This window comes from Psammomys obesus, unplaced genomic scaffold, assembly GCF_907164565.1.
Source record: "Psammomys obesus unplaced genomic scaffold, mPsaObe1.curated_primary_1811, whole genome shotgun sequence".
Lineage (NCBI taxonomy): Eukaryota > Metazoa > Chordata > Mammalia > Rodentia > Muridae > Psammomys > Psammomys obesus.
In genome coordinates, this window is record NW_026593286.1 from 13,734,119 (window position 1) to 13,762,003 (window position 27,885).

At 42.0% G+C, this 27,885-nt stretch overlaps 1 protein-coding gene across 2 annotated transcripts in view; it reads left to right on the plus strand.

The window, feature by feature from the left end:
- The window catches only part of Pax3 (paired box 3), a 95,055-nt gene that overhangs the window by 51,280 nt on the left and 15,890 nt on the right, over positions 1-27,885 (plus strand). For both annotated transcript variants that reach the window (XM_055616835.1, XM_055616836.1), the window contains exons 5-7: positions 13,659-13,864; positions 23,956-24,121; positions 24,928-25,142. In XM_055616835.1, the coding sequence (XP_055472810.1) occupies positions 13,659-13,864; positions 23,956-24,121; positions 24,928-25,142 (587 nt within the window). The remainder of the gene's footprint in view (positions 1-13,658; positions 13,865-23,955; positions 24,122-24,927; positions 25,143-27,885) is intronic.

Here is a 27,885-nt window from a genome sequence, read left to right on the forward strand (position 1 = left end):
TCCTTCCTTCCTTCCTTCCTTCCTTCCTTCCTTCCTTCCTTCCTTCCTTCCTTCCTTCCTTCCTTCCTATTTCTGTGCTTTCTTTTTTCCTCTTCCACATTTTCCTTCTGGTTCTACAAGATGTTTTCTAAAGAGGCAAGACGTATGGAAATTAACTTGCCAATGTCACAAAAGAGATGATACCTGCAAAGTCTTGACCCCACCCCACCTTCTGGAGCCGGGTAACTGACCTCCTCACAGTAGCCGTAGTGGCTAATCAGAAGGAGCAGATAGAAATTCTTCAAAACTGTGCTTCATTTAGCCCCTGTTGCTCTTTTTCATTAGACATAAGAGGAAAACTTGTCTCTATCAATAAAACACACTGAAAACTAAAATTGACAGCACCAGTCCAAAATAAAAATAACAATACAAGTGCCACCAAAACCTAAAGTTCGTCCCTATAAAGACCAAAACAAATATCAGCATAAAAGGAATTGTACCGAGTTTGTCTTAAGCTAGTTGCTTTCTTTTCATTTAGCTTAGGCTTTTTGCCCTGGGCATTAGGCAATGGGACTTCCTTCTTTACCTGTCATCATTAATCTGGACTCTAAAGTATAGGTGTCTGGCTCAGGCCAGGTGGATTTAGAAAGCTTTGCTTCCATTTTGGATTTGTGAATGGGTTAGGTCTGAGGTGAACTGGGCATTGGTGGACATAGATTGGCAGTTTATGGTCTTCAGAAGAGGAAATGGCATCAGACCTGACAATGTGCTTATTTCACAAACTTGGGAACTTCTACATGTGCCATCCAAGTTCTGTGTCCATTTCTCTCTCAGTCTTGGGCTTCAGGAAAGGTCTTTCTCCATGCTGTTTTTCCATTCCTGGTAAGGGAGGGCATCTGGAAAGGGGTGAGGGGACTGGGACTGTCTGAGGATCACCACATGGGGAAACTTTTGTTTGTATTTTCACAAACTCTCTCTTCTTGATAGCCAGCCTTTGAAACTGGTAAGAAAGCTAGTTCAGATGGCTAAGAAGCTACCTCATGGCAGACCCGAGGAGGCTCAGCGCATGTTTGAACTAACCTGCCTGTAGCTTGCCGCCGTGACATGAAGCACCCCTTACTCAAAGCTTTGGCATCACCTTGCCTGTTGCATGGCGACAAAGAAAAGACAACATTTCAAAGCAGTCATTCCTACTTTGAACTGGTTATCCATTTAGCAGTTTGACTGTTTTCCCTGGTCTTCTAAAGAGCCCTTTGGTGGGCTATGACACCAGTCTGAAAGCCCACCTCTCGACTGGAATCATCGGACACCTTCTGGAGATGCTGGAGGGGACCCTGGGTCTCTTCTTATGTGTCATTTCCCCCCTTCCACCCCCACCCTGGGGAAGTACCTCCCTCACAGTGCAGAACCCAGGAACGAGAGTGATGACATTGATGTTGTTAGTAATCCCTCTGCTGAGCCTTCTCTGTTTCCTCCAGGAGGAAAGTTTCCTTTTTTCATTGATGTTCGCTTATTACCTCTTGCTATCTTCCAACAAGCAATAATTGACCCAGATAAGATTTGGATTTTGAAAACAAGCTCCCTGTGCCCACCGCCCTTTCTTCTTTCCAGAACCCAAGAGAAAACAGAAAGCAAAGAGCCAATCTTAAAATGCCATATGGGATGTGTCAGCTACAGCAAGGGCACATTATTTTGATCTCTATATTAAAGATCTTAAGCTCACAAAGTCTAAAGCTCTGTTATTTAATAAACAATGTATCTAGGTTTTTCAGCCCTGAGAGGACCGTTTCATCTCTCTGTTGCCCCAGGGCATGGCGCTGGTCCCTCTTCTCTTTACTCTTTCTTTGGCCCTGGGGAGGGGTGCTAGGAAAAGGTATTCCCCTTTTTGAGTTTAGATTCCATAAATTATTCATATCTACATCCCCGGTAGTAAGGATATCAGCCACCTCATAAACATCCAGTAAATGTTGGCTGAGTGATGTGTGATTTGGTAGTGACCCTGTTTGCTCCCTCAGAAGGGGATGGCCTCAGGGTTTCTTATAATGATTCTGTACTTTTGTCAAAGATGAATTCTGTAGTTTAGTTCACTTACTTATTATCTTCTTATTCTGCTCTCCCAGCAAGGCACACAAAGCTGCTGTACTATTTAACTTTCTTCTTAAGTCTGCCTTTCTTCTAGTTTTCAAACATCTTGTGTCATGCTAATCCTGGCCAAGCTTATGTGTGGATCAGGCTGTGGGGTTTTGTGTGCCTTTGGGTAGTCTTGTCTTAATAAGGGTTGGCAAAAGCATTCTTTTGTTTTCAAGGTTCTCTGTGTAACTTGTTACCTAGAACTATCTATGGAGCCTTTGTTTATTTGTTGACTTTGAAACCATTTATGCACACAACGGCAAAAATAGTTGATAGTGGAAAATACAAATGAGGACCAGGCTCTTGTTTGTCTTTGTCAGTTTGCCCTTGGCCTTATTGAACATACTGTGTCTTATTTAAAGTTCTGTAAACATAACTTGGTTTAAGTTTCATAGTCAGAGTTCTTTCTTAGTAACCATACTTAACACAATTTTTACATGCACACCACACACACATACACCCCAAATCCTGCTAAACTTACCCCTTACCTTTCCTGTTCATGTTTTCACAACTGAGTTCCAGAATTGACTAATTTCTGTATCAAGACCTGTGCACCAGGATGGGAGAAAAATGATGGCTTTGGCCACAATTTTTTTTGTAAGTTGTCCCTCACTCAAATGACAAAGCTAAGCAGGTCTTACATTAGGGTAGCCTTGGCTTTCACTCTGAGCCTCATTTTTTTTTTCTCATCTGTTGTTTGGGAATGACAAAGATGAAGGAAGGTGTACACAGAGAATTTGGCTGTGAGCATGGCAGGGTAGGATCAGCTACCAAGGAGCCAATTTGCCTATCTTGGTAAAGAAATAATCACAAGAAGGGTTTTCAGATCCACAATCTACCCCTAGTTACCCATTTTACAGTGGTCTATGGCTTCTGAGAGAAACTGCTCCACATGGCAAGAAATGAACCATACTTGGACTGAAAAAATGTGGTTTTAATTCGGCCACAGTAACAAAAACAAAAGCTAAATCCCCCTTTGAAATTGGTCCTTTGCAATATGGATTTCTTTCCCCCCATGGGAGAAATTTTTTTTTTTTTCTGCACAGAAAGAAGGCATGTTTGGGAAAGAAATGCATCTAGAAGTGATCATTTGTTTTCTCTCATACCATCAGTGAAATTAATAGTCATCAATGTAAAACAAGAACATTTCTAATATCCAGCAGTTTCGATAAAAGGGGGTAAAGGGGATCCCAGGTACATGGCAACTGGACATGGCAGCATGGTTTTCCTTTCCCCATCGCAGAGTTTAGTGTTTCATTTGTAACACCTTAGCAATTCCTGCTTATTGGTGAGAGACGAAAAATGTCTGCTCTTGCAATGATCTGTAGTGTTGTGTTCCCCTGACTCCCCGAATAAATTCTGTTGAATATCTATGGGTTGTCACATTTCGGTCAGCAATGACTGCATCAAGCTGTGCTGACAAAATGTCCCGACATAATTGTTAATAAGCATTATCATTTTAAGCATGAAACAGTTTAGCTAATGATTTATCTCTTACAACCCAGAACTTGGGGCAGCTGTACAAGTCGTCTCTTTAGCAAATCAAGTAATTTCTTTAACAAAATGTTAAGCACAGATGGGCCATAAGCTGTCAGTTAACTATTCTTGTGCCTGCATCTGCCGGCTTTCAATGCACTGTTTTATGCATCTAGCCAGTCACTTAGCCGCGGCTCAGTGAAAAGCTGAACCTACTCTGATTGGCAAATAAAATGTTCATTTGTCTCTTCTTCCTATTGTTTTGTTTTGGTAACACATGTCAGCAGCTCAATTACCCAGTTCATTAACAGCTCCCAAAGGACACGATGGCCAGCCTGTGATAAGAGGGCAATTGTGGCCCATATGGCCAATAATGGCCTCTTTCTTGGCAATTGTAAACAGAAGTCACTTGGCCCTTTGCCTTTCAGAAGTACCGTTTTCCTGTTCCCCCGTCAGCGTGCAAATTACCTTTCTTAGCTAGAACGAGCTAGCGACTCTTAGGGAGCCTGGATACCCGTTGCAGCCCCAGCTCTCAGTTTTAATTATGACTGACTTTTAAGCTCTTGAGGGGAAAGTTCTTATCGTAGGAGACTATTCTTAGAAAGCTGTTAGCCGATTAATTAGTTGACTAATCAGTTTTCCTAATTGAATAGCAACACATTTTCTTGGGGGATTTAGGCTTTTTTTTTTCTCTCTTTGAAAGGCTCCAGTGGCAGTTATTATGGGGTTTTAAAAGTTATTATTTTTTAATAATAACTTTTAGAGCATGTAGAAGTCGTTTGTGGTCGTGTGTGTAAGAAATAGTGATATTCTTCTGTGTGACAGTTGGATTCAGGTTGCTAATGGAATTCTTTTCACACCACACACATACACACACACACACACACACACACACACACGCACGCACACACACGCACACGCACACGCACACCATATCACATCCCTCAAGACAAAGGGTTTAAGAAGACATTGGGTTAATTGGCTCAGTGTCAATCTATCCTAAACCAATAAAGGATTTTTTTTCCTCGATTTGAGCCCTTGAAAGGAAGTGCTTGTATAGTTATAGGTTGACCAGTTCCTGCACCCTTCCGCAACATGTCTCGTGAAGAGCATTTCCAATGATCAGGACCCACAGAGGCATGAATGAATGGAAGGGGACAGAAATCTTGCTGTCCCACAGTGCTGTAACAGGAAGGCATTGTAGTGGCTAGCCGGCGGGTGGTAGCTGGTGGTGGAGCCCGCCACCTAGAGAAAGGTGTTTCAGGCACGTCAGATGAAAATCAGGCCTGGAAACCGGTAGGATGCAGGTGCGTTTGGAGCTGTGCTACCCAGAGCCTCGAGGCACGTGGCCATCCTGCTAGTCTATTTGCTAACTCTTATCTTAAATAAACACCGAAGGGCTCATGTTGAGCATTGGAAATCTCTCCCCGTGAGAGGAGCAGGGGCCCTCCTGGACCCACGCTACTGGGCCATATTCATAACCAATCTGTACTCTCCTCCCAGGGCAGCAGGCTCTGAGGGAGTTGTTGAGTGTCAGGGTCTATTTGTGTTATTTTGATTAGCACCAACCTGGCAGGAGCTTATTTTCCTTCTAATGACCTCATGCTGGGAGGCGACAGCTTTGAAGGGAAGAGCTTGGGTCTGAGGGGAAGGGGATCCAGGAATGTTTCTGCAAGCCAAAAGACCAGGCACCGGGCAGACCTGGATAGGTAACGGGCTTCAGGGTCTTAATTAGATTTAGTGTTCTTGAAAGTATCTTTCCTTGGGAAAGCCCTGCACAGCCTTGTCAGAAACTGCTCAAACTCACTCACTCACTCATTCTCTCTTTCTCCCTCTCTCACACACGCATACAAATTTGCTAAGAATACTTTTGTCATCACTTTTGGAATGGAAGTGATAGATGAAATTAAGAACAAAACAAAACAACCATTACTCCTCACACCTAAACCATTGATTAGATTATTAAATCTTTCTTTGTCTATCAGCTGAGAAAATTGCAGTTACTCACGAAGGGGGTCTAGCTTGGAAGAGGAAGGAAGTGATCAGCAGTAGAAGTGGGGGGTCAATGGCATAATGGAGAGTGAAAAATAATTAAAATACATTATGATGTGTAGAAATATAGTGAAACCATTATTATACATAATTAACATAAGCTAAGAAAAACTTTGAAAAGTCAGTTATTTGAATACCAATCTAGGATAAGAATTCTGGAAAAAATAATTTATTGCTTGATGGCTTGTTAAGTAATGTACTGGTTCTTGCTCTACCTTACTTATTTTTCCCCCCAACTTTTGGTTTGTTCTTTCCAGATGTATGATTCCTTTATTTTCTTGACATAGGTACAGTTTTAAAAACACTAAAAACAATGTCCTGGTTTACTTTGTAGCTTGTAAATTAATGTGGACGAGAAGCCTGCAGGTGCCCACATCTCTGAACTGGCTTGGATTAACCCCTACTGTGCATCCATTTCAAACTCCCCCTCCTCCCTTCTCTAGGAAAAAAAGAAAAAAGAAAAAAGAAAGAAAGAAAAAAAAAAGAAAAGAAAAACACCCAACCTCCTCTTTCTCATCCACTCTGGCTTTCTTTGTGTCTCCTGCACCCTGCCAGGCAGGTGTCAGAACCCTGAATGAGGGTAAATGCCCCGTTGATGGATTCCACAGATGGAGCGTGGAAATCGCTAGAATAGGACTCAGCCACAGGCCATTTCTTGGGATCCAACAAAAGCCTCCAAATAAGTCAACAAAAATCTCAGAGATCACAAAGGGAAAATGTCATTTGTCATTTACTCTGGGTCCGCAGAGGGAGTATCATGTCTTGCTTCGTATCCTGACTTTCACCCGAGCAAACACGGGAGAGGTCATTTCACGTCTCTGTCAGTGTGAAGGGGCTGCTTCAGATCTGCAACTGCTCGCTGGTCCACGGAGCCCTAAAACTCCCAGGCACAGGAGACCCAGCAATCAGCCAAGGGGCGTAGCAAAGTTAGAGCCAGCGTGTTAAAGATTTTCCAGAATATGCTGTAGTCACCTTCAGGCACAGTGTGAAACGGAAGGATTCTTGTTTTTGTCTTGTCCTTTTATCAGTGGACTAAAAAGGGGACAAGGTTAGTCCTGAAAAATAGAAGCTGAGGGAAAGACTGGTGGGGTCTGATCTGGGGCCATTTTAGGGAAATGAAGGATGACTAGGAAGTTGGGCCTTCTGAGATGTCCCCGTCTTCTTTCTTGTCTGTAAATCCCATTGTATTATATCTAGGGCAAAGCTAGAGTTGAAATGGCAGTCATGTTTTGAGTCTTTAATTATTCAAATAAAAGGGCTTGCTGAGAAGAAAGACACTAAGCCAAATGCATGCCATGAATTACTTTGTTTCTCCCCCCCCCCTTTTTTTTCCTGTCTCCCATCCCTGAATTATATTTGTCTGGAAACCAATAATTACAGAATTCCATGTGACTAATTCCTTATAAAATTGAGGCAAGATTTCATGTATAATAGTGTTAAGTAGGATGAAATATTTCCTGAGGCTACAGAAGAGGTCACAAGGGGCTAAGGGACAAAGACACACTCTCTAATTCTCTAATTCCGTCTTTAATTAAACTTCATGGTTAGGCCACTGGTGGTCATACTTTCGCCTTCTCGTCCCAGTTTGATTTGTTTCTAAAGGGAGAATTTGTCTTCCTATGGGTGTGACAGTTGTCATATTTCTTCATTCTTTTTAGTGATGACATTCATTCTCCCAAGTTCAATCTTAGGAGCTAAAGTGAAATCAACAGGATTACTGAAAATTTGCCTCTGAAAATATAAAATTACACTGAGGTAGACAAAGACACCATGGATTTATAAGAATAAAATACTGAGTTAAGTTAGGCTTGGTGGCACATGCCTGTAATCCCAGCACTCAGGGAGGCAGAAGCAGGAAGAGTTCTGTGATTTTTGAGACCAGCCTGGTCTACAAAGCAAGTTCAGGACAGCCAAGGCTACACAGAAAAACCCTGTCTTGAAAAACCGAAAAAAAAAAAAAAAAAAAAAACCCAAACAAACAAATATACTGAGTTAAACATCCAGTTACCCAGAGAGGGGTTATGCTTTCCAGAAGTCCTGCTTTTTTTTTTTTTCTAAATAACTTATAACTGTCCCTACCTATATATTTCAAGTTTTTCATTCTTTCACTTTTGTTGAAGGACTGTACGGCTCTTGATAGCCTTTTACTAAATGCATTTCAATAAAAGAAAAACCTCTCCAAAGAAGACTTTAATAGAGATATAAAATGAGTAATCATGTCAACTGGTTGTGGTTAGTTCTGGGTTCCAAGCTGCCTCTGGAGTTAGGCCCAGGAAATGGTTTGTGATGGCTCTTAAGGAGACTGCAAGGTTAAACTGTTTTAATCTTCTTACATCTATTCAGTATCTTGGCAAAATGGGTTCACTTCTTAAGAATTTTATTGTTTAAAGAAACTAGACCTTGAACTTTTAGAGAACTCAACAAAGTTTCGCCAAACTGAATTCCACCAGGAAAGTCTTTGGTTTTGTGTAGAAAATTATGAGTGCAGCGGTGCCGTTCCTGTAAATTTTTATTTGTTTCGGGCAGGGTTTGGAAATTTGAGAGAAATGGTAACAAAGGGGGGCTATCAGCTAAATGATTGACATCTGAATTCCTATTTTGGTTCTTTTCTGCCTCTTCAAAAGGACTGTGTGTGTGTGTGTGTGTGTGTGTGTGTGTGTGTATGTGTGCTATTTAGAGAAGACTAAGTGACAAGAGACAGAGCAAATCATGTCTTCTGAAGTCATACAGGCCTGGGCCAAATCTTTAGCTTCATTCGCTGAATAACTCTAGGGTTCTCAGTTTCTTTTTCTGTGCACAAGGTGAGTAAGCCTTTGCTTTGCAAAGAGGGAGAGAGGGAGAGAGAGAGAGAGGAAGAGAGGGAGAGAGAGAGAGAAAGGGAGATCTTCATCATCCTAGAGAGTTTGATCCATGGCCCCTTGAGACATTGAAATAAAATGATGTGGAAGTCAGAGAATGGATTGTGGAGGGATATTGAAAACAGAGTAAAAAAAAAATCACAGTGAAATAACATTCAGGGTTGAGAGTTAAAAAAAAATCTGTGAATTGTGTTACAGTTCAAAGCAATAGTATTTCATTTTAGGCCGTGTAATGCATACAGATGTGTATTTTTAATGAGAGCTATTCTGAAATTTGAACTTTGAAAACACTCACTCTAATGAGTCCTAGAGCAATTTTTGCATATGAGCATATTAGTGAGATCATACAGAATCTTGTTTCTAGAGCCTAGAAATTTATTGCTGAGACATCTCCCTGTTTTGGTCTCAAGGCACAACATCAGGCATTCTATGAAGAAAAAAAAAAAAAACAAACCCTATAATTTCTTTTGTTCAAGGTGCCTTAAAAAGGTTTGTTTTCCTTCCTGTATTGTATGTAGGATCCACTATTCAGTCTGTTCTACTAGCCTGAATAATGCAGAATATGGATAGTAGACAAACTACAAGAAAACAGTCTTTGAATGCTATAAAATTGGGACTTAATTAAAATTGAGATTTGCTCCTGTTGAAAACAGAATGATCCAAATTCACTGAATTGTTGTGAATTAGGTTCTGCACAAATGTTCCCTTTTACTGCTATTGAGTGACAGAAGAAATAGTATTTCCATTTTAGAGCTCGATTTTCCTAGCTGGTCTATTAACCTTGGATTGCTGACTTTACATATTTTAAAGCCCACATCCTTTTGGGGTTTACAGATGGGGAGCAGTCACAATTAGCTTGTAAAATTGTAGCTTTGTATTGCCAAAAAATGATCAGTTGGTTCAAATAATTTTCCAGTAGAGAAATCAAGGAAATAATTTCCTCTCTGTCTCCCAAAATGCTACTGTCTAGCACTTTCCACTTCAGTTTAGAAGCAAAAGTAGTGATTTGTTAGAGTGTTAGAGAATTTTATTTGTGGTAGAAAAGGCTGTCCTGTTGAGTTAAAAAAATTTCTGAGTATTTTTAATTGCTGACTTGTTGTAGTTCCTCAAAACACACACACACACACCCCTATAATCTTCTTTGAAAAAAATTAAAAATTATTCCCAATACATACACAGCTATACAAATGCTTGAGAAGCCTTGAAAATAAGTTTTAAGAATTCATAGACCCAAACACCTCTACACAGATCTTGGGAGGCTAACAGAGAGCAGTGTCTCTGTCTCAGAGAAGTAGACTGCCAGAGACATCAGTGTCAGAGGAAAACTGAAAATTTGGCCATGTACTTTTACTTATTCTAATTACTATTGCAATTATTAAGGACCTGCTGTGTGCCAGGATCTAAGCATGAGCAAATCAGGGAAGAGGGCCTTGAGTTCACAGAGTTTATTTTCTGGATATTGATTGTTAGATAAAAAACAAGGTGGTCTTGACCCTCAGGATTAATTCTTGTTGGTGCTTATAAATGCGACCAGTTCTTTTCTTCAGAAACCAGAGATGATTCTGATTAATTGACCTGACAGCTCATGGCACATCATATTTACTTGGGAGAATTTAATAACCCCAGAGAGTCCCCAAGGAAACGTGAACATTTCCACATACCTTTACCCTAATAGGATCGTAGTAACAGAATGTAGATGTGAAGACTTAGGGTTCTCCCAGGCAGGGGAAGCTTCTAGAAAAACTTTTTAGCTGGGTTGAGCCTTGTATCTACCTTCACGGTGGAAAGAGTCACCAGAACAACAGAAACCTAGAATGGGGAAGGAAAATGGTCTGCAGAAATGAAATTGTCTTCTTGGGGAACAGGCCATTCGCTTCTGTTGGAGTGTCGTGTTTACTGTGTAAGCATACATAAGAAAAAGTGACGATTGTAGGTAAAGTGTGGCAGGAAGTATTTTATATGCTTGGGAATTTTGAAAGGGAAAGGAAATAATGTGGAATATTTGCTGGCAGTTGTTCATCAGGTATCATCCAACACCTGTCTCGCTATCACCTGAGATTGTATCAGAGATGCAAATTCAAAGAGCCCAGCTCCTAGCTACTGATTCCCAAACTGCCAACCTATGTTTTTCTGAGGCCTCTGAGTTTATTCTGCTGGTCCACGTGCCGAGAACCACTGCTCTCAAATTGTGTTCATTATTGTTTTGTTACTTAGCTCACATTTATGTTCATGTAGGTTGTATTGATAGCTGTTGAGTTTTTATAACATAATTCGTGACCTGTTTTATTTAGTGTGTTAATGTTCCTTTAAAATATTCTCATAGTTAAAGAAAGTCTTTTTTTTTTTTCTCTCTCTCTCTCTCTGCAACATGGTTTCTCTGTGAAGCCCTGGCTGTCCTGGAAACTCATAGAGATCCTCCTGCCTCTGTCTCCCAAGTACTGGGATTAAAGGAGTGTGCCATCCCTATCTCCCAGCCCCCAGCAGGAAGTCAGTTTTTACAGTTAATACCTAAAACAGAATCTATCTCAAATGAGATAATTTTCTGTTAAATTAGGCCAGGGTAAGTAAAAATCCAAGCACGTGACATAGCACAAACTAAGTGTGTATGTTTTATATATATGTTTTGTGTATGTAAGTATGTATGTTTTGCTTTTATGTGAAGTACATTTGGTCCCAGGTTTATTTTCTTTAACTTGTCACATTAGGTGGCTAACTCACTGCTTCCTCGCTTCAAAGTCTTTAGCTGTGCATCCAATATAGAAGTATTAAATTATTAGAAAACTTACAGTCACACCTAGGGATTCATTTCACCTCTTGGGAGGCTTATGACTTGTACTAACATGCAGTGAAGTTTTAACTTCTGTAGGACACAGTTAGATTTGCTCCTAAGATGTTAGAAGTACTGGGGCCAGGGAGAGAGCTCCAAGCCCGACAACCCGAGTTTGCTCTCCAAGACTGACAAGGAAAAAACTGGCTCTTAGAAGTTATCCTCTGACATCCTTAGGTGTGCTGTCACCCCAGTACCCCCTTATTCCCCACTCTCAATTATGTACATAACAAACCTTAGAAAGGAACTTAGATCCAAAGCTGGGTGTGACAGCCTACAGTCGGGATCTCCACTACCTGGAGGCTGACACAGGAAGATTATGGGTTTGGTACCAGCTTGGACTCCACAATGAGCTTGAAGCTAGTCTGGCTAAGTAGTTGGACCCTGTGCCAAAAAAACCCAAAAAACTACGAGTATAGAGCACATTGTGTTTACCTGCTGCTTCTCTGATCCTACCGGCCTGAGTTGCAAACAAACAACCACTTTGTTGAGTCATTTCTCTCCTTACATGCTTAAGTGATTCCTGGGGATCAGACTCACGCTGTCAGGCTTACTTGGCAAGCGCCTCTGACCACTGGGTAATCTTGTTACCCCTACCTTGATGTTAACTTGAGGTTTCTGCAGTTTTCTGGCTGCTGTGGCCATTTGCCCCAGCGCATCTCAATCCCTTCTCCAGCCCCAGGTCTTTGGGGGAGGTTTTAGGGTGCATTTGGATGTGCTCAGGGGCAAAGTTGCTGTGGCTCCTCCTCCTGTCTCAGACCCTGTCCTGATAGCTGTGGACAGCTCTCTGCCCATTGCCCAGTGTCAGGTAAGGGCGGCTCTCCTGCTCAGTGCCCTGGCCTTGCACGTCTTCTAATCCCAGGAACTGCAAGTCAACGGGGAAGAAGAACCATGTACCCCCTCTTTCCCCATTAAACAATGGTCTAAAAATGGCCACAAAGCTTTTCAAGCTCTTCTCATAGCATCTTCCTTTAAGAATTCAAATCTTGCCAGGTGATGGCATACGCCTTTAATCCCAGTACTCAGGAGGCAGAAGCAGGCAAATCTCTGTGAGTTTGATATCTACAGAGCAAGTTCCAGGACAGCCATGAACAGAGAGGGAGGAGAAGAGGGAAGGGGCCATAATCGGGATGTAAAATGAATAAATAAAAATTAAAATAAAAAAAATTAATTAGTTAAAAAAAGGATTCAGATCTTGCTTTTACAGGCGAAGTGGGTTGTTCATGCCATTTCTATCTCGTTTTCTGGATCTCCTCTTTTTTGCATACTGAGTCATAGAGCTCACCCCCCCCCCACATTAATTTAGAAAAGTACAGGCTGCTTGGGAAAAAGCAACGGTAGAGTCTTTGGTCCTGTGCATTCATTCAGTGCACTGAGAAGGGCCTCAGCTCTGGTTAACGTTCTCTTGAAAATTGTGAGAACTTTTGAACAGCGGGTCTACCCTTCCCTTTTTGGCCTGGGCTCCTGCAGTCAGGCAGCTAATCCAGACTGCTACTCTACCTCAGCAGAGACTTTGAACTTCACTTTAGGGATGGTTCACCAGACACTGTCTCCCTTTTGGATTAGTTCTTGGGATTACCATTAATAAAACAGAAATTCTCCTTAAAGCATTTTGCAGTTTCTGGTGATGCACTACTGATTTTTTTTTTTTAAAATAAATATCAGTATTAGAGTCTGTAGTATATGGGAATCCTGTAATAGTGTGCTATTACTCATTAATTTTAGATACTAAGTCAGTTTTAAAATATTCTCAAAATAACAATGATTTAAAAGATAACACTACCTTTTAAAATTAAAATGTAAAGTTAGCATACTAAAGAGTTGGTTTCATTATGGCATTTTTCAGACTTACATGTCATTATACTTAACTTTTATTTGTTCCCATCCAGCAGTAGTAAGAACTTATCAGCAAATGAACTAAGAGATGGAAATGGTGACACACACCTAACATCCCAGCACTTGGGAGATTGAGGCAGGAGGACTTTGAGGTCAAGGTCAGCCTGGGCTATGTGTTTCATTCATTACACAGACAAGTGCTGTAAGTACAGCACCGTGAAAGTGGAATGAGGCCCGCCCTTGTCTGCTAAGAGCTCAGAATAATAACAGATACTCAGGGCAAATACTTGTAGGGGGATTTGCTGCAGGGAGACAGAGTAGGGGAAGAGGCTGAGAACCACTTAATAGCCCTGTAGTGCTATGTGAAGGGGCTCTGTGTTCGTGCGAAGACACTTGAGAAAGCACTTCAGGCTCTCCGTCGCTGTGGCTGGGGAGACTTGGTTTATGATTTAACTTTACTGTGCTTCTTTCCCCCCCTCCCCCCATTCCTGTGCTTTTAGCCTCCGCGCCTCAATCAGACGAAGGCTCGGACATTGACTCTGAACCTGATTTGCCGCTGAAGAGGAAGCAGCGCAGGAGCAGAACCACTTTCACCGCGGAGCAGCTGGAGGAACTGGAGCGCGCTTTCGAGAGAACCCACTACCCAGACATTTACACCAGGGAGGAGCTGGCCCAGAGGGCGAAGCTTACCGAGGCCCGAGTGCAGGTACTGGTGCCTAGACATCCGGGGATTTCATCTGATGCAGGGAGAAACCTCCCGGGGTCTCCCCCCCATCACCGCCCCCACCCTCTTTGAAGCATTCTGCCCCACCCTCCCGAGTGCCTGGCTTACAGCAGGGCACACAGCTGAGAAGTGTTTGAAACCGAGAAAACGGCTTTAGCACAGTGCCTAGAGTGAATGCATATTTGCAGACTTTGGCTATCATTGTTATGAGGCTGTGTTTATTGCACACAGCACACAACACTTCGTTTTATTCCTGTGAGGTCATCATTCCAGGATCCTGATGGTGTACCAGAAACTACATGGCTCTTGAGGGTGGTTCCCAGGTAAAAGCAAACATATTTTGAGCGGTTATTTTGCGCAGGGCACAATTTTGAGTCTCGTATTTCACACGAATTAATTCATGAGTCATCCCCAAAGCCCTTAATTGACATAGTTCCTATCCCCAATCTATGGATGAGGAAACAGAAACTTCAGTTAGTTAAATAGTTGCCTGAGCTAGCATTGCTGCCTGCTTGTATAGAAACCACTGGGTCCCGTGTGCTTCATCTGTGGCTTTTCCATTCGGAAAATGTGGGAAGGTGCATACAGTAGTCCTTTCTTGATTACTAACTGATTCGGGAAAGTCTGGCCACTGTGGGCGGTGCCATGCCTGGGCCAGTGGTCCAGGCTGAGCGTGAGCCAGAGGAATGAAGCCAGTAAGCGGTGTCACTCCGTGGTCTCTGCTTCAGCTCCTGCCTCCAGGTTCGTGCCTGTCTGTGGCTTCTCTAAACGGATGACAGAAGATGAGATAAATCCTTTGCTCCTCAAGTTGCTTTTGGTCGACAGAAAGAGAGCAACAGAAAGAAAACCAGGATGATCATGTTTAATTATCTTTATTTTTACATTAATTTCTGTGTGTGTGTGTTACCTGTGGAGGTGGGAAACAACCTGTGGTAGGGTTAGTTTCTCCTTCCTCCATATGGGTTCTAGGGATTGAACTCAGCTCACCGAGCTTGCTTTCAAACACCTGTAACCAGCTGAGCCATTTCTCCAGCCCCGGGTTATCTTTTGAACTCTTATGAGGATTTCTAGAAAAGGCTACTTAAGTCAACACATATCTCTTGAGTGTGCAATAATGTTTTCATAATGACTGATGAACTTTCCCTTTAATTCTTGGGTCCTTTGCACAATTCCCAGAACTTCTGATGATCCCAGAAGCTGAGTTTCTCTATCTGGAAATGCCATCTGACACACCCAGCATTTCATGGTCAATGGTGTTGACGTGGTCCCTAGACTTATCAAGACTTTACCTGTGCAGTACATTACCTCAGCTATTGAAACAGCTTCTTCTAGCCCCAGAGTCTAGTGAGAGGAATTGTTTTATTCCGTCTTCTATATGATCTAAGTCTTACCAGAACAGTCAAGGGGTGAAGAGACAGACTAGTAGTTAATTCCAGGAGCTGCAGTCTAATAAGGACAAGGAGGTCAACATACAGATGACCATAAACAAACAAGCAAAGCAGATGTGTCAAGCGTCGATTAAAACGCAATGTGTGTGTGGAGAAAAAGGAAAAGATGAAATCTTGAAGAAAATAGAAAAATGTAGGCCAAATATTTATTGGACAGAGATGGGGAGGGGAGCACATGCAGCCAAGGACACAGCAAAGAGACAGAGTTGGAAGTGCGCGGGCGACATATGAGAAGACCACTCATTTTTCCATCCGGGAATTCTGAGAGGTCAGGGACTGGTCCTCTGGTTGGGGAGTATGAACAGAACAAGGTTGGGAGAAGGATGGGTGAAGAGGCAGGCCCAGGGCATCTGTGAAGACTTGGCTATCAGCTTCATATTCATAAAAAGCATGTCGAGGGGCTGTGGCAAGAGGTAGGTTGTGGGGTTGGAAAGAACGGGGTGGTGGTGAACGCATTCTGAGAGGGAAAGGAAGTAGCTGTTTTGTAAGCTGACGGTGGGTTAGAAGGGTGAAGAGAAGAGTCACATACACACCAAGGTTCCCGAGACTGACAATTTGCCATTGGAGGTATTGAATTGGGGGAGATTACTCAGTGGTGAAAGCCCTTGCTGAGCAAGCATGAGAGCCACAGTAAGGGTCCCCAGAACTTACATTGATGCTGTTGGGCAAGACAGCATGTCTGTAAGTTCAGCCTCAGGGGGAGGAGTCAGGGCATCATCACTGGAGAAAGCTGGCTAGCACCAAACTAGCCCCATTGACCAGCTCTGGGTTCAACTGACTCTACCTCAAAGTGGAAGATAGAAGCATCAATCTTGGACTTCCACATGTACAGGAACATGGATGCATGGACTTGTTCTCTATGTGAACATTATATACACAACACATAAATAAATATATACATAAAAATAAATAATGAAAAATAGTAGAACAGTTGAGTTATTCTTCCCACTTCACTGGGAGTGCATCTCTGTTGCACAGGACAGAAACTATCTTTTTAAGCCATGGACCAGGATGCAATTACTGAGATGGGTAGAGGCATCAATAGTTCTTTTATGTTGTAACACTATAACCATGGTATAACATACATAAAAAGCCATATCACATCTATTTTGTTTCTATTTAGTCGAGTGATTACCCAGTTTAAGTGTGAGGTGAGGTCCAGTGAGGTCCACTCTGTTTCAGAATTTCAGCTCTTGTACTTAATAACTGGCCAAGCCTGTGTACTGGTAGCCTCTAAAGACTAATCTATAATCAGCTCTAAATAAGAGTTGAAAAGCTGATGTGTGTTCAACCTTGCACTATCTCGTTCTTACCTGTGTCAAAAATGAAGAAGGGAACAGAATAAGTTTCAAACCCACGTAGCTTGTGTAATACCCACTATTCTCATCTGGCTCAGTGAAGGCCAGGGCATGATAATAATAGCCTATTAACTTTCAGAGGACATGGGATCAAACCAATAAAGAGCGGTTCGTATTTTTCTATATGGTGACCTCCCCTCCAAAGCAGGCCCCTCATTAATGTAACAGCTGTCTTAATGTGGCTTTAACCCGGTGACTCTTTACATTCCTTATGGCTTCTTCAGTTCCCTTGAGACACATCGTGTCTTGCACCAGGCTATGATCTACAGCCTAACAAATTCTCTACAACAACCAGCATATGGATCTTTTACTTAACCCAGCAGGAAAAAGAAGGGAGCAGTTAATCACTGATTAAAGTGCCAGCAGAAAATGCCGGAGAGTTCAGGAAGATCTGGGAAAGCAGTAGCTAAATCAGCTCATTTTGAATGATAGCCAGAAAGTGTGAATTACTTTAATTTGGGGCACCTGGGAAAAACAAACCTCGAACCCTCAAACCCCAAACCATGTCTACATTCCATGTTCTACCCCTTGGAGGAAAAATATTTCCAGTCTCTTCTGGATAGAGATGAAACTAAACCTATAATAACTTAGGCCTTTGTCAGTGTTTCATAGAAATTCATTTGGACAGTCGTGTTTCTCACTGCCAAAGCTGAGCACACAACAGTCTATGAGCCTCTGTTGTACAGAAAGGGCTCTGTCTAGAAATAATGTCAGAGGAAGAAGAAGAAGGAAAAAGAAATCAGAAAGACAAAGATAGACTTTACTGAATTCTTTGGGTAGCTGTTTATAAGCAAATAATGGAAGCATGGAGGTTTTACTAAGACAGAATTATTTGCAAATATTTATGACATGTGAGCATTTTAGTAAGTATTTCATCTCAGAATGAAGTAGGGGAGTTTCTTACTGTCTCAAGGAAGAATACAGGAAGGACAGTACCTGTGGAAGCAGCCTTGGACCAGAAGATACAAGGTGTGGCTTTTGGTCCTTGTTGGCCAAGAGTGCCTTGTTGAGGTTGGACTTGGGTTTCATTTTTTAAAAGTATGGGGTAAATTATATCAGGTGATCTCAGTCTGGTTTTAGGGCCCACGAGGGTAAACACAGATGGATGTCAGGGGTTCTGGGCAACCTGAGATTAGTTCACAACAGCATGTGTGTGTGCGTCTGTCTGTCTGTTTTCATAAGTGTTTGCTTTCTGGATTTCATCGTTTCAAATGTCTCTCTCTTATCTCCAAATGGAAAGCCACTAGCAGGGGCTGCAGGGATGGCTCAGTGGTTATCAGCACTTGGTGCCCTTGCAGAAGACCCTGGTTCTAACCTACATGGCAGCCCATAACCATCTCTACCTCCAGTCGTAGGTAATGTGGTGCATTCTTTTGGCTTCCTTGGGTACCAGACATGTATGTGATGTATAGATACAACACCCATACCCATAAAATACAACAAAATAAGAAAAAGGAAGAACAAAACCTTACGAGGCAGCACAATCTCTTAGGATTCTCTGAACTACAAGTTTGGGATTCTCAGGAAATCCCAAAGGAGTCTTAAAGTCACCTAACATACTTCTATAGTTTAGAAGATCGGATAGGTAGAGAAAACCCTGAATGTCATAATGGAACGAAATTAGAGTCACCTGCTACTCTCCACAGGACTCTGCTCTTGATGTGTCAAGATGCAGATGACTGGGTTTGCATGTGTCCATGGACCTCTGACACGTGTGAGGAGATGGAAGTCCTCCTCCTCTGCCTGCTCCCCCTTTATACATAGGCTAGAGCTGGGTAGCAGCAACGATGGGAGGGAGGGCTGGAGAGAGCAGGAAGAGGAAGAAGCTGGGAGGGAACAAGGGGGTCCAGATGGACCAACAATATGTCTCCAAGTCACCTACTTGGCATGTACTCTCCTTGGCTGGTAGCAGTACCTATCACAGAAGCTAGTGTTTAATGAAGCATTTTACAATCCTGAGGAATTCTCTTTCAAAGGATCAAGTATTAAGTTTTCCTTCCCATTTTTCAAATTGCATTTGAAATAACCCATCTGGAATAATGTAGGTTGGACTGCCTTTGAGGACAAACCAAAAAATGTGAACAAGTAATTTATTGATGGGTAAAATTAGGCTCACACCATGGGACAATTAGCACTAATCCATGAAACTTGGAAGCAAATTTGACCCAAGCCACCATTCAAGTTAAACTGGCTTTCAATGATTGGAGGTGTTCTGTGGGCACTTCCCTGTTTACTCATTGGCACAAAAGGCTTTGGCTGTTGACTTCAGAGTGGTGGACACTAAGCCATGCTTTCATGCATGTGGGTTTTCTCAAAGTGTCCATGTGAGATTTTAATTTATTAGTTAGTGTTTACTGAACACTTGCTAGCTCCTAAACCTTCTTGTAAGTGCTTTACCATATTGTCTTCATAAAAATTCACAACTGTGTCCTGAAGTAGTTTTGTATATTTCTCATTTAGCAAATGAGAGAAAAGAACCCCACAGACACTAAGCACAGCACTGAAGGTAAAAGTGGCGGCAGATAGGAGCTGGGGTTTGACGTTTGACTGGTCTGCATGATGTCTGGTTGACTAAAAAGCATTCCTGCGTTTTCACTGTGGAAGTACTAACCCACCCCACCCCAACTTAGAGTGTCCAGTCTGAACAAGTTGGTCACTTTATCATGAAGGGCAGTTTTATAAAAATCGCATTCTTATTTTGAAACCCATCCCCCCCTTTATAGTTATCATGATATTATAGGGAACCTTTGAATGGTTTTAATTTTACCTCAAATAACTATTGGATATTATAATGTAGAAATCCACATGAAGATCTTTTTTTTTTTTTTTTTTTTTGGTTTACAGTTCTATTCCTATTTATTTATTTATTTTACAGCCTGACCCCAGCCCCCTCCCTCCTCTTTTCCCAGTCTCACCCTAATGCCCCCTCATTCCCCTCCCTCCTTCTCGGAGGAGTTGGGGGTACCAACCCACCCTGGCACCTCAAGTCGCAGCAGGGCTAAGCACAGCCTCTCCCACTGAGGCCAGACAAGGCAGCCCAGCTAGGGGAAAAGGACCCAAAGGCAGAGAACAGAGTCTGAGACAGCCCCTGCTCCCGTTGTTCGGGGACCCACGTGATGACCAAGCTGCACAACTGCTACATACATGTAGTGGGTCTGGGCCCAGCCCATGATCACTTTTTAAAGAAAGGTAGGACTTTATTGATGGACTCAGTGGCAAAACCAGAAGATTTCGCACAGGTAAAAATGGGCCAGATTACTATTCATCAATTGAAGCAAAAACTTGATTTGGGGGTATATGTAACATATTTGATATTATACAGACGATTACAGCAGGCATCAATCAATGTGCGCTTCCTGCCCTCACTTGCTTATTATGTTTACAGTGGTGGAAAAGCCAGAAGAAGTGATGTAGAGAGAAAGATTTTGCATTGACTCCTAGTTTATAGAATTACACTTAACAGATAGGTGGCTGACTTTGTAAACCTTGTTCTTTCCGCCTTACTGCCAAAAACATTCTTAGAACAGCAAAGGCCAGTTATTTTCAGTTGCTGTGGTTACTCTTTTTAAAATATGGAGATATTTCTTTAAGAACATGTAATTTTTTTTGTATGTGTGTGCTTTTGTATGTATGTGTATGTTCTGTCTGCATGTATATGTGTGTACCACATGAGTGCCTAGTACGTGAGGGTCCCAGAAAGGTTCGTATTCCCTGCCATTGGAGCTGCAGATGGTTGTGAGCTATCACGTGCGTGCAGGATGGGAATCAAACCTGGGTGGAATGGAAGAGCAGCCAGTGCTCTTAACTGGTGAGCCATCCCTTCCGCCCCTAATAAGGAGACATTTCTAATAATTGAATCAAGTCATAAATTCTCTCTACGTTGGGGACCAAACCCTTCTGTATTATGCATTCACACGATACAGTAGATTATGGGTTGACTTCCTATTAGACACTGATGATTCTATGCTGAGTTATAGGGGGCCTCCGAGTAGAGAAATTGCTTTTCTTCCTCAGTTAGGTATAGGGGGACGACACCATTCCAGTATCCTGTGCTTGGCTGACAAAGGTCTTTAAAATAAAGGTCATTTTAAGAGCAGCTTTTCTTTTCCCATCTGGAAATTGAAGATGTTTCCTGAATTTCAAAACATAGGGCAAAGCCTAAACCCCATTTTCAGTATCAATATCTTTTCCCTTTAGTGATATATCTGGCAAAAGCATGATGGTTCTAGAAGCACTGAGGTTGGCATTGGTGAGCTCATTAAAAATGTTTGTTTAAATGGCCAGACCTGAGCAGGTCTGTCCTCCCTGGGCCTGGTTCTCTCTAGAACAGTGCTCTGGATATAGGGAGCTTCCACGTAAACATTAGGATTCTTTCCTTTGGGGACCCTGAACTTCTGGTGAAAGTTTGTTTTTCAGTAAAAGTTTGCTTCTCACCTGTTTTTCTGGATTTTTTTTTTTTTTTTTAATTGTAATGCTTGAGTTTGAACTGAGACCTCTGACATGCTAGGCCAATTCTTTACCACCTGTTGGTTTTTTAACATAATATTTTTATTTATTGTGTTTGGAAATTTAATATCATAAATCCCAATCACATTCACTTCGAAGTCCTCCCAGGTCTGCCCCTCATCCTTGTGGCCTCCCCGCCCTCAAAAAGAAGATTAAAAAAAAAAAAAAAAAGGTAGCTATAACAGGTACTAAGCCGTAAACATGAACACTTTTAAATAAGCCCCTCATGGGTTTATTATGCTATGTCTTCAGCATTTCCTAGTATCAATTTGGGAAAGGAAAATGAGCGCACACTTCAAATGCTTAGCCACCCAGTTTGTTTGGATCCCGTGTTTTGAAGGTAATTGTAGAAAGTAGTGATATTTCTTCCTTATTATTTGAGCAAAGCCAGCCTCTGTTTTCAACCTTGGGCTATGGCATTGGTCGAATGCTCTTGGAAGCAGTGATGTGCTGAGCTTGCCGGGGAGCTCAGACATTGCTAACGCTGGTCAATCCAAGCTAGGCTCATTTATCTAACGGTTATAGAAGGCAGTGGGTAGAGAGCTAGACAACGTGCTTCAACGATATTCACGTGCAGGTTCTGAGTGCTTCATGGAGAGGTACACTGGAATTCAGGATGGTGACTCCATGGATGAGGTCACCTTGGGACATCTAGCAGTTGACTTCTCCCAGAATAGCACGGAAATACGGAACTGTGTGGCGTTTAGTTGATTTTTGAGTAAGTGAGGGAAGAGCCTTTCTCAAACCAGACGGTCTTTTGTTCTTGTAGCTTTATCATGTAAAGTTTGACTATAGTGAGTAGTAGGGCAAATACCTTCAGGCAGGGATTCTCACCCCCAAGACTCTTCCACTAACACAGATTGTGCCAATCTCTTTCTTGAAAATGTTTTTCTTCCCATGATGCCCCTGGGAGTCACACTAGTTTAGACTTGCAGGGAGAAAACATAACCAACGTAGGCTTGAAATTGAGTGTTCATGGTTCCGTTACACCAGGTGGGAATTTATTAAGTCAAGTGAGGTTCTAATTCAATTATTTATCAACACGGAAAATACTGGATTACCTTCTTTTCCCCTTGGAAACATAAGGAATATTAAAAGTTAACGCTTGGGCCCGGTGATATGGCTCAGTGGGTAAAGGCGCTTGCCACCAAGCCTGATGACCTGAGTTCAACGCCAGGAAGGCACGTGGTGGAAGGAGGGAATGGAGTCTTCAAGCTCTCTCCCATGTACATTCTAGGCAAGGATTTTTCTCTGTCAAATTCGCTTTCCTTAGCCAGACTGATCAAGTCTCTCTACTCTCTATTGTGACCTCTATCAAGAGAGATACACCTTGTGACAATCATGGCCAACTTTTAAAATGAGCGGAAACTTTGCCCCTAAGTTTTCTGAGTCTTTGACTTGCTAACACTGAGTGTCTATGTCCTGTGAGGAATTCTTCTGGGCTCTGTGAAGGAGGCTGCCTAAATCCCAAACTTCCATCTCATCCTCTCCTAACCCTTCAACCTCAAATGCTATGTTCTCTTCATGTTAAATTTCAGTGAACCTTTACATAAAAATATTAATACTTTTGGTTGGTAGGGATTTTCATCACTTGTGGTGTGGTAAATATATGTGTACACGCTGGAAAGTTTACTCCAAGTTTAACATTTTAATTATGCAGATTTAAATCATAGTTGGGCGAGATCTTGAGATGTACTAAAGACCTATCTAATACCATTCAACATCTTAGATGTTCAGCTATCTTTCTAGCTGGTTGCTATCTTTTTCTTTTCTCCTCTGACACAAGAAAGACCTGGGCTTTGAATTACTGGAAGGAAAATTTTTTTCCAACAGATTTTTCTGAACATTTGATAGTGTCCAACACAGAGCATAACAGTACCTAACACAGGTATCTAAAGAAATAATAACATATTTTTATTGCAAAATCTTTCCTTTTATTTGAAGCCCTTTATGGGCATCTATTTTAATTGAGATCAGTGTAATGTGTCACTCTTTGAAAGAGGTGGGAAAATGGCTCTCCTCTTATGAACTTTTGTTCAATTCATGTAACTATTTAGGTCAGTGTCTTTCAACCCAAAGGGTCATGACCCTTTGGGGGGGGTTGATCATTTCAGAGGGGTCGCCTCAGATCATCGGAAAACACAGGTATTTGTATTATGATTCGTAACAGTAGCAAAATTACAGTTATGAAGTAATAACAAGCAATGATTTTATGGTTGGGGGTCACCACAACCTACAGAACTGTATTAAATGGTCACAGCATTAGAAATGTTGAGAACCACTGCTCTAGAACCAACACTTACACTGACTATAGACATAGAGGAATATACTGACAGGAATATAGCCCAAGGCTTGATGTATATAATTGGCCAGGACAAATTTAAGACCTGTGCCATATGTGTGAATGCTGGTGTCCAGGTACCTGATAGGTTTCCTGGAAGGCTGTGATATGAGGGTGCAAGGACATTGATGGCAGCAAAAAGAACACTTATGTTTGGAACCCTGCTCAGCTGTCCTCACCCAAGGTCATTACCAACTTTACTAGAACTGATGCAAGTCCATGTAGGGTCCATCCAGCCCTTTTCCCCACCCCTGACATTTAACTCCCCTTTCACCCCAACATGTTACAGAAGACAGAGGGCTCTTGCCTGTATTTGCCCTGTCAGTAAGGGGCCTTTAATCTGCTTTAGCATGAAAAATTCATTAAGAATGTCCTATTATTTCATCAGTGAAATCCTCAAATTTTAAATTAAATCCATAGGTCTGGTTTAGCAACCGCCGTGCAAGATGGAGGAAGCAAGCTGGGGCCAATCAACTGATGGCTTTCAACCATCTCATTCCGGGAGGATTCCCTCCCACCGCCATGCCGACCCTGCCAACATACCAGCTGTCGGAGACCTCTTACCAGCCCACATCTATTCCACAAGGTATCTAGGAAGAGAATGAGGGATGATGAAAATGTAACTCTCAGTTGCTTTCCATTGGCTGTTTTACACAGTGAATTCCATCTGTGATGCTCATGTTGATCCTGTTGGTGTACCAGTCCTAAGAACATCAGCTTCCCCTCTATACACCTGCCATGCCTCAGAATTAGTTTGTGCTATGTTTGAAGCTCGTGAGATAAACCGTGCTGTGATGGAACACCATTTCAGTGTTTTAAAACAATGCAACTTTCCCAAAGAAACATGGGATTTTTCTCCCCTGTTGCAATCAACTGAGGCTCTAGGACAGTAACTGGTTGCAGTAGTAATTCAGGGAGGGTAAACTTTGGTAAAGTCATCATTTGTTAGGACAAGGGGGAACTGGGATAATGTTAAGTTTTAAGACTATTATTTTGGGGTTGTGAGAGACAGTGTTTCCAACCGCTGAAACGCTGATGTTCTATTTATGTGTTAGTGCTTTAAGAGTACGTTTGATGAGAAATTTGGTATCTGCAGTGATTGCATTGTGTTCACTAGCCACATTGGCTTGTCACTATTGCCAGTGTGATATCTGTGCTCATCTTTTAGATGAGTGTGCCCTGGGTGTTTGTGTACATAGTTATGTGCCTATAGACATGCCAAGATAGATGAAACCGTATCTGTTGTGTGATTTTACACATGAGTGATTGGAAATGCAGTTGGAAGTTCACATAGTAGCTAACCAATGGTAACCACTAGTGGGAACTTTTGCATTGAAATTGCTCTGCTGGTCTACCAGAGAACTTCATGGTTGATCATCTTCTTTGTTTCAGCTGTGTCAGATCCCAGCAGCACCGTTCACAGACCTCAGCCGCTTCCTCCGAGCACTGTACACCAAAGCACTGTCCCTTCGAACCCAGACAGCAGCTCTGCCTACTGCCTCCCCAGCACCAGGCATGGATTTTCAAGCTATACAGACAGCTTTGTGCCTCCATCGGGGCCCTCCAACCCCATGAACCCCGCCATTGGCAATGGCCTTTCACCTCAGGTCAGTCCCGTTTTTCTAGACAGATGATTTGCCGTTACCAGAACCAAATAGTCAATTCCCTGAGGCAGCGGTATAATGAATTGCCAAATGTAAACCATAATGTATTCTTTATACAAGCCACATGATTTCAGTTTTCGAGTTTCCTTTCTCTCTTCCCTTTCTACTGGAGGCATCAAAACTTGTAGATTAGACTTAAAATTCAAGTGACTTCTAATGTAACCATGGAGACTCTGTGTTTATACTTAGTTGTCAAGGCATTTGTCTTCTATCTTTCTTATCCCTAATGCTGAGCTTTGGTTGAAAGCCTTAGAAACCTGCTGAGGTTTCTTTTCTTTTGGTTTTTGTTTGTTTTTCTGTTTCAAATGGTATTTGGTCAGCCAGTTGACAGAATTTTGAGTAAAAATCAGCATCAGAAAACACCAAAGCAAGCACAGCTGAAATAGCTCAGTTGGGAGAGCGTTAGACTGAAGAAAACACCAAAGCTCAGACAGAACAATTGGAGAGGAAGCAGATAAGTTATGTAGAGAGCAGAGAAGAGAAGGGGGAATGGGAGAGGGGAGAAGGAAAAGAGGAGGAGGGAAATGGGAAAGTAGAAGAAGGAGGAGAGGAACTGAGAGAGGAAGAGAGGAAGGGAAAATAAAAAGGGAGGTAGGGAAAGAGAGAGAGAGACCCAGCTGAGGACAGAAGAACCTGGAATGAATGAGTTATAAGAACACAAATTAGGAGAATTGCTAGTATTTGGGACTATATAAATATTTGGATGTTGTAATTGTTTTTCTAATTTGCATTGGACTGTGAGTTTTTCTTGGGGGATTGCATTAATAAATTGCCTAGATAATTGCACGTCAGAGGGATGGTTAAATTTCCTACATGTGGCATCTGTCTGAACTTGACATTATTAGCAGTTGTTTAAATACAGATAGCTTGATTTTATTAGAGAGGAGTTGGCCCAGGTTTCGGAGGAGAGCCACCCACTAAATTTGGAGAAATGTCACAAAGGGATTGCAATCTATAATTGCAATCTCGGATCTCTTTGGGGCCGAGAGTGAGAGTTTTAACAGCTTTATCATTTCTCTACCTCTTTTTTTTTTTTTCCTCTTGGTGGTTAGAAAAACAGAGAGAAGCTCCGAATGACACAAATGAAAAGTGAAAAGACAATTATACTCAATTACACACTAATCACGGGCTATCACCACTGCCTAAGCACCGAGAGGGTATTCTAATAGGCAGAAAATGAGATTTTAATGGCACAAAGGGTGGCCAAAATAACGACTCATATATCTTTGCCTTCCCTGGCTTTTTCAACTTGTGGTGTGCTTTTTCCGAGAGGAGCTCTTGGGCTCTGTGCAATGGTGATAACTCCAAGCAGCTGAGAAGTTCAAAGCCACAGGAGTTGAAAAGACTGGATGGCAAAGGCAATGAAATAAACATTTCCGCCTCAAGGCAAAAGTTCATAAATCCTTTTTTGTAACAGTAAATGTAATTAAGTTTTATAGATTCCTATAGCACATCCTGGGCTTAAAAAAAAAAAAAAGGCAAAAGGTGGCTTTAAACCTCAGCAGGGAAATAACAACATGAAAACAATGGAAGCCTTCCTACAGGACTTTCAGCTCCTTTGATTTCCAAGTACTGGCATTTGGGGATGTGATTTTACATGACAATGACAGGCTTACTCTCAAAGAGCCAGCTTTAACACTCAAGAATCTCATACAGAAACTTATTCCAGAGTTTACAAGCATCACTGAAGGGCTCTGCAAGTTTTAATATCAGTCACTTGGAGACAGAGAACAGCTTTTTTTTTTTTTTTAAGTTTATTTTTATGTGCATTGGTGTTCTTGTCTGCATCTGTGAGGATGCCAGATTCTCTAGAACCAGAGTTGCAAAGGTTGTGAGCTGCTATGTGGGTACTGGGAATTGAACCCAGGTCCTCTGGAAAAGCCGTCAGTGTTTTTACATGCTGAGCCATCTTTCCAGCCCCATAGAGAACAGCTTTGTAACGGACCGATTTGGTTGAAAGTTTTCATGAGCGTAAACTGTGACCTGCGCTGCTTCTGTAACAGGCAGGATTTCATCATAATTTTCTTCAGTTGTAATCAAAATGACAGGACCTTCAATTCTGCACATAAAATGGTTAGTTTCTTGAATGCAATGGTCAGGGAATAATGCGGTAAAAGTATTACCTAGGAGGACATATTAGAAATTGATCTTTCGGCCATTGATGCTCACCTTAAAAAAAAAATGTCAGTGACTTCAGAGTTGGTGGCAAGGTGGGGACGTTTCATATCTAGCAATGAAAAAAAAAAATCTCACACACTATTTCCCCCTGAATTTCTTTATTTCATCTTACATAGTACGTTGGCTCTGTCCTTACACTCGTGAATAACTAGCACATTTTGCGTCTCTACTGTAGACCGCTGTGGAGAGTTGCCTGTTAGCTCTTACAGTGTTCCCAACGAGTCATAAAAGAGAGAATAGTGTTGAGGACAGGACAGGGGATGTAACAGAGGAGAAAATGGAAATTAGAACTCAGATTTCTACAGCCCCTTGGATTGACTGCTTCTCCTCAACGCCTCCACTGAAGCAAAAGATGCCTGCAGAGGTTTTGGTTGTCTGGTTTCATTAGAAATTAGCATGAACAAGGTTATGACAAACCCAATTCTGATGACTTGGTTCAGCTATTAGGTGAAGAGACAATAAAAGTAGCAGTTTCTGTCTCACAGAGACCCCATCACCGACACGTTTG